General features: G+C 47.5%; 1 protein-coding gene across 1 annotated transcript in view; it reads right to left on the reverse strand.

Annotated features, from left to right (window-relative positions):
• Positions 1-2,830, reverse strand: part of GPKOW (G-patch domain and KOW motifs) — a gene marked incomplete at its 5' end in the record, with an annotated part of 8,553 nt that extends 5,723 nt beyond the window's left edge. The window contains 2 exon segments of the mRNA XM_027860080.1: positions 203-672; positions 2,680-2,830. Coding sequence (XP_027715881.1) covers positions 203-672; positions 2,680-2,830 — 621 coding nt within the window.
• Between the last annotated feature and the right edge of the window lie 8,818 nt (positions 2,831-11,648).

Genomic DNA, 11,648 nt, shown 5'->3' on the forward strand with positions numbered 1-11,648 from the left:
CACACACTCACACTCACACACACGCACACTCACACACACTCACACTCACACACTCACACACACACTCTCACACTCACACACACACACGCTCACACACACTCACACTCACACACTCACACACACTCACACTCACCAGAAGGAGCCTTCCCCTATGACGTCACAACCTTGGGGGGTGGTCCCGACCCCTCTGGCCTCCTCAAACTTGGCTGGCCTGGGACCTCCGGTAACGTCTGCCCCATGCCCAGCACGGTGGGAGCCCTGCGGGTGGGCGCCGGTCACGCAGCCTGATCGAGCCCACGTCCGCGTGTGTTGCCAGGAGGCTCGGTCGGGCTGGGCTCAATGATGGGGCATCATCTTTCCGTGCAAAGCGGACGGAAGAGGAGAAGCTTGTGTGCACCTTTACCCCCCGACCTCCCTCTCCGCCCCCCCCTCTTCCCCCCCCCTCCTCTACGCCCCCTCCCCTCTCTGTCCTTCCCTCCCCGGGATGTCTGACTTCTTTATTTTCGGGGGAAAGTTTTTGATTCTGCTCGGTGAGAATTTCCACTTGGACGTGCCTCATGTTCTGATTTTTGATTTCTGTTCGTTTCATTCGAATCATTTCTGATTTTTTGGGGTCCCCCCCTCCCCGTCCCGCCCCGGCTCGGCTGCTCTGAAGAAGGGCCGTCTGTGTGTCTGCCCAGATGCAAACTGGGTCACATCTGGTTAGAGGTCGGCCCGCTCACTGCTCTGGATCCGTTGTGATTCTGGTGGTGAAGATGGGAAATCATCTCCCACTCTCTTCCCTTTCTCAGGAGTCTAACGTGTCACACTTAAGTAGAGGAAAGACACGTCCCCTTCCTTGTCTGACCTCATAAGTGGCAGCCGGTTCCCAACAGAAGTGTCTCAGTGGCTGGTAGGGGCGTTTCCATGCCCGCGTGGCTTCGATGATTTGCAGATTCTGAAGAGCCCTCAGTTCTGGGCAGAGTTCTGGGCTCTAGTTTAGGGTCAGTGCTGGAACAAAATGACACATTTGTCTGTCACTTACCAGGCAGTTTAACAAGAGTTGTTGCTCCTACCATGGAGAGGCAGTGCAGACTTGTGCAGAGAGGCTGACTCTGGCCTCTGCTCTGTCCTTTATTAACTGGGGCACCTTCACCCTCTCTCTGGGCCTTCATTTCCCCCTCCAGATGTGGGTGTTGAATTAAGAGTTCTTGAAGGACCCTTTCCTCTTTAATCTTTGGAAAGATGGCATCTGGAAGCCACAACCAGACGTTTGTATGAACAGATCAGCCCATTCATTCATTGTGCCAGGCTGCTGAGTGCTAGCCCCCAACCAGGATTGAGGGTTCCAGTGACCGTCGCTGGGAAAGCAGTCACAATTTCAAGCGGCCTAGGGGTTAGGAGTAAGGAAACAGCCCTCACTTCCACTTGGGAAGGGCCTGGTTGGTGACTGACGTTCACTCTTCAGGTCCCAGGTTGTGCTGTGGGGCTGCCTTTCTCTCCACAGGATGTGGTGCTGCTGGATAACCCTCCCTCTCTTGCAGGCTTTTCCATCTTTGCAGGGTCAGATCAAAACCAACTGTTTAGTCTCAGTCTTGACCTGCCATCCAGGAGTGTTGGGCCAGGAGCTCTCCGGCTCTGCAGTCTGCCTAGATTTGGCCAGGGTTTAGGCAAACATGAGATTTAAGACTTGGATGGTGAGGGTTTGACCCTCATCTTTGCCTGTAAAGTAAGGAGGATAATACCTGTGGTACCTGATCCATAAGGCTGTTAAGGCCTTGTCTGTGAGCCCACAGGTAGTGTCAGAGGTGGGTTGTACATCCGGATCACCTGGGCCTAGGTCCCACACTCTCTCCAGGGGTAGTATGAGGAGGGGGATGTGCCATCTGAAGCCTGATGTTTAAGGACTGGAGGATCTAGGCTTCTGCTCTCTGCCAGCTCAGTCACAATGTCTGATCTGCTCCTTTGATCTGAATGGGTTCTCACTTTGGGAGGTTTCCTACCCTCTGGCAGGGGCAAGGCCCACATCTGGAGCACCGACTGCTAAGTCTTCAGCAAGTTGGAGAGGGGAGACAGTTCATGTGACAGTTACAGGGTGGCTAGGAAAATGGTCTGTGGACCGCGTGCTTCTCTTTAAAGTTTTTATGGCATTCAGAGTATCCAGAAGAGTGCAAACTGTTGGGTGGGAGATTGGACCACAAGCCGAAGGAAGACTTGAAGGAGGCCTGAGAGCCACCTTCCAGTGTCTGAAGGCCTGTCATGGGAAGACCATTTGTACTTGATCTCAGCAGCCCTAGAGGGAAGAATTAGGGGCCACACGTGGGTGCTGTAAGCAGAAAACTTTCCCCTCATCTGAACCCACGTTTGCCTAGCAATGAGCTAGGCCAAATGGGAATAGGCTGCTTTGGGAGGTAGGAAGTGGCTCTTGCTGGCGGACCACCGTCATCTGAACCCCCAGCTAGAGGAGATGATAGGCGAGGGGCTTCCTGCTCAGGTCCGGGTTTGCCTGGATAGCTCCCCATCTCTGCATGGGGACCCTGCCTGCCGGTCCCTTGACACACACCCTTCTGGCCAAAGCATGTTCTCGTGCCCTACAAAGGAAGCAGAAGGGGGAGGGCTTTCCTCCATGTTTGCGATCCTCATGTTGTACGAGCCGCTTTGGAGATGAGAAATCCAAGCAGGTGCTATCTCTGACCTTACGGAGGAACTTGGATCCTTGGGTTGTTTTGGTTTTTCCCAGGGCTTCCGAAAGAGCCTCTGGGAGCTCAAGGAGCAGTTCTTGTTTGAGGCCACAGAGGGCAGGCGGGTCTGTTGTTTTACCTCCATGTGCTGGGGCCACTCCTCCTGTCTCCTTTTGGACCCAATGAGCAGAAAACGGGCACAGGAGACTGGGGGACAAAGTCTAGCTTTTTCCAGTTCTGCTGGAGAGACTAGGAAGAGCCTATATTGGAGAGGCCAGAGGGAATGGTGAATCTTCCCCTGGCTTGAGGAGTAGAGGAACAAGCTCAAAGCTGGTCTCCCTTCAGCTGATGGGTGACGTTTCCCCCTTCTCCCTAAACTGGCCTGGAAAACGCTGTGTCCATCTTGGGAGAAATTCAGATCGTTTCTGAAGACTTTGTCCAGTTTCCTTTCTGTAATTCTCAGGGATGGGCTGTTCACTCACATCTTGCATGGAGGTGACATTCAAGTGTGTAGCCTTGCTTATTATCTGAGTCTCCTGGAACGTGATGACTGTGGATGAATGGAGGGCACCCCGCTATAAAACAATCTGACACAAAATCATCTCCCTTCCCTTTTACGCCTTCAAAATCCTTCCCTGTTTCCATTCTGCAGAACTAACTTCGCTTCAATAAGTGAGCAAAAATTCCCATTGAAATCCCTTTTTGTCTTTGAGTCTGGAGGCTGCCAAAGGCAAGGCTCCTAGGATTTCTGGTCGTCTCCGGATGATATTTTGTGTCCTTATTGCCCATTCGACCTCATGTCACTAGAGGTGATGGCAATGACGTTCACTGGGGATTCCCTCAGCTCCGTAAACACTTACAGGAGTTTACTGTCCCCATCCCATCCACTTTACTAAGACACGTTTATCCTGTTTCTCTTGGACTGGATATCCTCCATGAGATGGTTTAAAAGTTCTGCCTGTTAATATCTTAGCAAAGGGGTATGTTGATTTACCCACCATAACTGCAGTGTGAAACATTTTATTCTAATTACAGTTCAGCTAGTTAGGTGGAAGGCAAGGGGTATGGCCCAAGTCTGTGATTCATAGGACATGAGTGGGTTGTTACTAGCCTGTCAGCATGAAATCTCAACAGCACGAAGGGTAAGGCCACTGCTATACCAATAGTAGGAGAGAACCTACCCTAGGTGGGACACAAATGGAAATGTGTGGGAACCAGGAGTTCAGCTGATGGATAGTAGATTAATGAGGTGTATGGGGTGTTCAATGAGGACCAGCACCTTTGGTGTGAGGCTTTGCCAAGCGCTTTTCAGGGTTGCTCACCAACCTTTGGAGTCCACCTGTCACCCAACTTACACCTTTGGCTCCAAGCAGCTGTAGCATGGGCAGTGGTTACACTCTAGTAAAACCATTTTGGCAGATGGGCTAAACCAGGTTAAGAGCTTGTCTTCTCCAAGCATGTGAAGACTTCCCCTGGAAGAATGGGCAGATGAGAGAAATTTATTCCAACAGGCCATAAAGGTGACACTGTGGGACACTTCCAGCTTGGTTGCCTGGAGAAGATCATTAGTATTGTACATCAATTTCATGATGGCATGCTCGCCCGGGTTCTAGGTAATGGACAATGCTCTTGTGGTTTCCCAGTTACCAACGGAGTGAAACAAGGCTGTGTGCTGGCTCCTATGCTTTTTAGCAGGATGTTTGCAGCCATGTTGTCAAATGCCTTCAACGAGGATGAACATAGCATCAAGGTCAGCTACCATACTGAGGGTAAATTATCTAACTTGAAAAGGCTACAGACCAAGAGTAAAGTGGAGGGAGAGTTGGCGCATGATTTTTTTTTTTTTTTGTTCACAGATGACTATGCATTCAATGCAGCCTCTGAAGCTCAGATGCAACAGATTATGGATCTGCTGCTTGGGCTGATTTTGGCCTAACAATTAGCACCAAGAAAATGAAGATTCTCCACCTGCCAGCACCACCCTATCTATATGTGGAACCATCAGTTACAGTGGACAGAGAAATTTTGAATACTGTGGATAAGTTCACTTAATTTGGCAGTATACTTTCCAGGAATGTTCACAATGATAATGAGGTTGACCCACACATTGCCAGAGCTAGTTCAGTGTTTGGGAAGCTCTGAAGGAAAAGTGTGGGAGAGAAGAGGTATTAGACTGACTACCAAACTGAAGGTCTACAGAGCTGTTGTGCTGACCTCCTTGTTGTATGCCTGGTAAATGTGGACAGTATCCCAGCGCCATGCCAGGAAACTGACTCGCTTCCATTTGAATTGTCCTAGGAAGATTCTGAAGATCACCTGGCAAGAGAAGGTACTGGACATTGAGGTCCTCTCTCAAGCCAAACTGCCAAGCATTCAAACCCTACTGGAGAGAGTACAACTCCAATGGGCTGATCACGTTGTCATGACAAAAGTACATTTGTCCAAAAGACTTTTATGGAGAATTCACACGAAGCAAGCACTCACGTGGTGGTCAGAAGAAGTGAGACAAGGACACTCTCAAGGTCTCTCTGAAGAGCTTTGGAATCAGTTGTGTGACATGGGAGACACTGGCACAGGATCGCCTGGCATGGTGTGCCCGTATCAGAGAAGGTGCCGTATTCTATCAGCAAAGCAGAACTGCAGTAGCTCAAAAGAAATGTTGAGATGTGCAAATTTAGAGATGTCTCCACTCCAAATGTTCATATAGACTATTTATGCCCAGCCTGTGGCAGAGCATTCTGAGCTTATATACATACAGTTGACACCCTGTACCTTGACCCCAACATAGTGATGTTGTTTTGGTCCTCTTCAAGAATGAAAGACAACAGCCGACCAACCAAGATAAACGGAAGTTAAGTGACTTGCCTAGGGTCATACAGCTAGTGAATGTCTGAGGTCAGATTTGAACTCAGATCTTCCTGACTCCAGGCCCAGTGCTCTATCCACTGAACCACCTAGCTGCCTGCTTAAGGTCCATCCCCCTAATGTTGGCCTCAGTGTACCCCAGCCAAGGATTTTGTAAATGCCCGGGGCATTTGTCTTGTCTTGGGCTACTAGTGATGTGCCAGACCAGCCTGGGGTTGGGGAAAGGAGAAGAACTGTTCCTTCCAGCCAGGTTCTGCTCCCATAGACTTCGAGGAAGCCTGAGTTGGTCTTTGCTTCCAGCATTTTCCCCACATCTGTCCTTGGAGCAGCTGGTGACAGGGGACTCCCCTCCCAACCCCTTCCCTTGCTTTGCACTCTGTTTTCCATCTACCCCAGCTTGTTTATCTCGGGGTCCCTGTAGGATTCTGGAGGATTCTTCTGGGGATCCCAGGGCTGAGTGGAGGTCTTCTGGTGATTCTTGTTTGGTTTTCAGCTATTTCATTTTAAGCTCCAGCAGGCCATTAGAGGACCTCTAGCACAACAGCATCTTCCTACAATTCCCTCCCCTCCTGCATTTTAAAAGACTTTCCCTTGCAGGGATGGCCATGAGATCTTATAAAGATGCCGATATTTGTCCTTGGCTTGAATGTCTGATTTAGGTCTTAATCCTTCTGAACCAGTTTCCATAATATAAAAAGAAGGCTATAGGAATAAGTGAGTAGATTAACATTCCTACAGGGCTTCTTTGCTCAGTGCTTCCAATATTGGTGAGCTGGGCCAGCAGGAAATGTCTTGGGGCTAGAACAGGTCTTAACATGCTCTTTCTTTAATTCTTTTTTCCATTATAGCTTAAAGACCCGATCTCTTTGTTGTTATTTCGTGACTTCCTCACAAGACTTCACTCTTGCTGGATTTTCATACTCCCAATGCCATTCCTGTACAACAGGCTTGATTCTGTTACCTAGATTTGCCCCTCTCTTCTCTATGTGCCTCTTAAAAATTGAAGTTGGTCACGCCCACATTGGTGGCTTTAGACAAATATGATTTTTCCCTTCTAATTGGAATTATTTTTCTTGTGTCATCAGAATTTTGATCGGTACCCACCCATTTGCAGCTGACTTCCTGCAGAATTTTAATATACAATTACATTTTCTTTGAACCCTTTGAAATGTGTTTTCTCCAAATCTAAGGGAGGGCAGTGTTGGGAGGAGCATTGTGTGTCAGACCTATATACTCCTTTCTATTTTCTATGCCAAGATGCATCCATGGAGTCACCTGGATGGTTTATATAAACCTTACTTAAAGAAGACTTTTTAATGGGTGTGGAAATGGAGGGTATTTGAGTACAATGGATGGCCAACATCTAGGTACTAATGTGGGAGATGCCAGACTGAGTTCAAGGCTCAACTCCAAGTCCATTTTGCTAGAGGATAGATCACTTGCAGGTGAGAACCAAAGCAGCAAGGACAAAAAAGACTGAATTTAGAGTTGGAGAACCTTGAGTCAAGGCCTGGCTCTACTTACCCTTTTTGTGAAATGGAGCATCTCTAGGCCTCTTTTCCCTCATCTGTAAAATTGAGAGGGTTGGACAGGGTCACCTCACATCCTTCCTCATTGTGGTCTGCGGGTGCTTCGTGGAGCAGAAGATAGATATTGTTTAACTCCAGACTTTTAAGTGATGGCTACATCAGGATAAAGGCTATGGTTCCCAGAGATGCAGATAGGTGACCATACATGTTCTTGTATAACTCTAGGGAAGACTGGTTAGGGAAGGGCATAGTAAACACCATCGGGAATTTGGTTCCTCTATCCTGTCCATTTTTCATTTAAGCCTTAGTTTTCAGAGACCAATTTTCCTATCTTGTTGACTGGAGGACTATGGAAAAAAGAATTTGAAATTTTGACTTTATTTCAAGGAACTCAGCAATGGAAGACCTGCTTGTGGGCTTATCAGAAGGGGATGCCTTTTAAAGTATAAGACAGTATAGAAATAGGGGCTGTTACTCAGGCTTTAGAAAAGCTTTCTAGCACCATGGCCAGGGAAACTCACAGAGTTAGTTATAGGTACAGCGTCTTAGACCACACCTGCTAGGGAGGCTGCCCTAATCTACATTGTACCTCCCTGTGTGTTCTGTGAGAACTTCATTAATTCAAGGATTTAAGAAGGATAAATAAACCAACTAACCTTTAAGTGCTGCCTTTAAGTGGTTTGGAGGATTTGTGGACTCAGTCTGATTGAGGCGAGCCTTCAGGGCTTGGGAAAGGTGTGGCTACATTGTCTCACAGTCCTGAGAAGTTTGTCCACCCAGGCATGTTTTGTCTGTCTCTTCTCCATGTGCTAAGACACTTTTCCTAGGGATGGGTTAGACAAAGGCTGTGACCAATATAAGGACAAGGCCTTGCTAATGGTAAGAGCCCCAGAACCTTGAGCCCTTCAAACTTTCCAGAAGCCCTCACAGTCTGGCCCTCTCCCACTGAATTGAGAGCCTTTGTTTTGTCCAAGGCTTCTGAGTTGGGGGTGGGGGTGGAGAAGGCACAAGAGAATGGGAAATGGAGAAGAGCGAAATGACTATGTATCTTTCATGTCCTCCCATGTCCTCCCTGGTCTAACCCCCTCACTTTGCATGTAGCAGAATCTCTTTCCCACATTTTTTCTCTCTGGTTCTGCCTCTGTAGAAGGTTATCACCCTCTACTCCTTTTAATTTTCCAATGTACAAAGTCAAAAGAAATGAGGGGGAAAAGGAGAGTGGTAGGAACATATTTTGAATTATAAAGCTGCAGAACAAAATTTCCTTGAGGGCTTGGGCTAGCTTTCCTCTTGTCTTTGTATCCCCAGCGCCTTACACAGAGTAGGTGCTTAATAAATGTATTTGGTAATTATCCAAGCTATTTGCTACTATATTAAAAGAGGAAAAATCTATCTCTGATAAAGATTAAATTTAGGAGAAAACAGGTACAGTAGATTAGATCGGTAAACACAAGAATCATAAAAGACAACTGAGGTTGTTTTGATTGCATGCCTCTTTTTTTGTTCAAATAAAATCAATGTAGCCATAATTGAGGGAAGAAAAGAGAAAGAAATTTCACTGATCACCTCAGAATAATAGGCACAGTCTATTTCTCTTTGGGGCACTAGGAGATGCAGTGGATAGTGCTGGGCCTGGAGTCAGGAGGACTCATCTTCATGAATTCAAATCTGGTTTCAGATACTTAGTAGCTGTGTGACCCTAGGCAAGTCACTTAAGCCTGTTTGCCTCAGTTTTCTCATCTGTAAAATGAGCTGGAAAAGGAAATGGCAAACCACTCCAGTATCTCTGCCAAGAAAACCCCAAATGGGGTCACAAAAAGTGGGACACCAGTGACATCGTTGAACAGACAAGCTTCACTCATGTGGCCATTATCATAGATTGGGCCCTTGTCACCCTTCATTCTAGACTCCTTCAGTGAGGACCTAGGTTCTGCCGCATGCTACATGGGCGAACTTGGCCAAACATTGCTCTTGGATGGGCCTCTTTCCCCTATCGATGAGATGAGGAGGCTGGATTAGGTGGTCTCTGAGATGCCTCACAGCTTCGTGTCTGTGCTCTCTGTCTCTTTCAGTGAATAGCATCTTAATGGATTGTTTCCATTTCTAATCCGTATTCTCCTCTAATGGAAACACGATTTCGTTAGTGTGGGTGTTTCCCTGGGCTCAGTGGCAGATTTGCCAGTTAGCTACTTGGCCAAGTGCACCAAGCATGCTGGGGACCTTTCTCTGAGGACACCCTTGCTGTTGCTTCTCCTGCATGACTGTGTTCTCAGTGGTGCCCGTCCCTCTTATCGAATATGCACCTCTCCATTGCCTTTTAGGCAGTCTTCAACTTCAGTTCTGTGTAGTATTGCGTGACTTCCCTCATAGTCCATCATGGGAAAGATTTCAAAAGATGAACCTTTTTATTCTGGGGATAAGCGTGGGATCATTAAAACTTTGGTCACAGTTGTGAACAGAAGGAGAGTGGGCTGGATTGCCTTTGGGAAATTGCAATGGTTGGTCTGTTTGCAGCGGGTGACCCTGGGAAGATCATTTCTCCTCTGTGTCCCCGGTTATCTCTCTGTTACCGAGCGGGCACTCGGAGTTTGCTTACTAGTGACTGAAGACTCTCATGGGTACTACATCAAAGGGCTAGTATGTGTGAGAGGTGGGACTCTGAGGAGCCTCGCTCTGGGGGCAGATCTCTATCCACCAGGCGACACTGCCTCTGCTGTTTGCATGTCCTCACCTGCTTTATGCTTCATGATATTAATGATAAGAGGAACATCTGGATTCTAGAACATGTATCTCTGCACCTGCAGGATCCCATTCTCTGTGGCTGCCCTTGGGGGAAGAATTGAAAAAGGATGTGTTTTCACGTGCCATCTACAGTGCATGGTACAACGGTGAGGGGCCCCAGGGCAAAACCGCAGGGCTGCTCCTTGACAAGGGCCATTGCTGAGTCCATTCACTCCGACTCAAGACGGGCTAGCTGAGGCTGGAATAGGCCAGTGGCAGGATCTCAGAGGATGGGACAAGGACTGACCCCCAGGAATTCCAGTTCACACCAGATTTTTATACGGCTGCTTAGAGTCCCAGGACCAGAGTAATAGCATCTAGAGTGTGTCAAACTACAGTCGTTCCTGCCTGACTCACAATATGGTGACCTCTAGGCAAGAAGACTTACATGGCCTTTCCTAGAATTAATGGTTTGGCCCCATCGTGTGTAACTGGAGGCTTTTGGAGTCAAGGTCACATGTATGTACCACTCTGTAGGTCTTTAATTATGTGCTACTTTATTGTTATTACTTAGTGTTTGCTCTCAATTCCAAGCTAGAAATTAAACCCTGTGTAGTTAAGTGTACTTATCTGCTTCTGTAAAAATTGAACTCCGTTATTCCAAGATCATATGGCTCTGGCTCAGATAATATGGCAGGTCCAAGGAAGAGGTAGGGCTTGCTAGAGGTGGAGGCTTGAGAGCTTATTTCTGATCAGATAAATGTGGCATGTCACCCAGCTGTCTCTTGCTAGCCTCTCACCCTGGTTACCTCACAGCTGATGTCACTTGAGTGTAGAGGCTGTTTGCCTCGGTTTTCTCATCTGTAAAATGAGCTGGAAAAGGAAATGGCAAACCACTCCAGTATCTCTGCCAAGAAAACCCCAAATGGTTTGGGGGCAGCCTCCCAACTCCACACACCATGAGGACTACTGAATTGATAATTTGTGAAATTCTGAAATGGGGGCAGGCATGCCCAGTTCTTTGGGTGCCCTCTAGGAGTGACCACAACTGGCAGTGGGAAATGGGGGGGCAACCACAGTTTAATAGTCACAATGGGTATAAGGGCAAATGGCACAGAACATACAGAGACAAGCAGCAGAAGGTGGAGATATAGAGGCAAATGGAGTGGGGATTGGGAGATGAGATGGTAAAGGGAGGCAGGCAGTGTGAGGAAGAATATGGAGAGGGGATGAGTCACATAACTGTGGACTGGAGTTGTGAGCAGCATGGATCCTTAGGAGAAAGACAAGAGCTTGGGGGGGCCAGGATTTTCAGGTCTCATTTTAATGGTTTTTTTTGGGGAAACAGATCAACTCTTATCTCTGCCCCATTGGGGTTAGTTCATTCACATATTCAGATGACCTCAACTGTTATTGGTAAAACGTCAAAGACATCAGCACCTCGTTGATGTTCTGCTAGTCAGCAACTATGGAGGTCTGGATTTTGTCTGGAATGTACATATCATAGGACCAGACCCCTGACAGCCCCCACTAGATACTTCTGCTGATTCAGCACATGTTGTTGAGTTGTTTCAGTCACATCTGACTGTCTGTAACCCCATCTGGGGTTTTCTTGGCAGAGATACTGAAGTGCTCTGCCATTTCCTTCTCTAGCTCATGAAGAACTGAGGCAAACAGGGTTAAGTGACTTGCCCAGGATCATACAGCTAGGAAGTTACTGAGCCTGGATTTGAACTCACAAATATAAACCTCCCACTGCACCACCTAGCTGCCCCCATGTATCATAATAGTATACCTTTACCTTTGTGCAAGATGCTGAGTCAATATTTAAAGTTTAGATTTTTTTAATTGGCTCTGGTAGATTTGAAGACAA

This window comes from Vombatus ursinus, unplaced genomic scaffold (genome assembly GCF_900497805.2).
Source record: "Vombatus ursinus unplaced genomic scaffold, bare-nosed wombat genome assembly UNPS02014175.1, whole genome shotgun sequence".
Lineage (NCBI taxonomy): Eukaryota > Metazoa > Chordata > Mammalia > Diprotodontia > Vombatidae > Vombatus > Vombatus ursinus.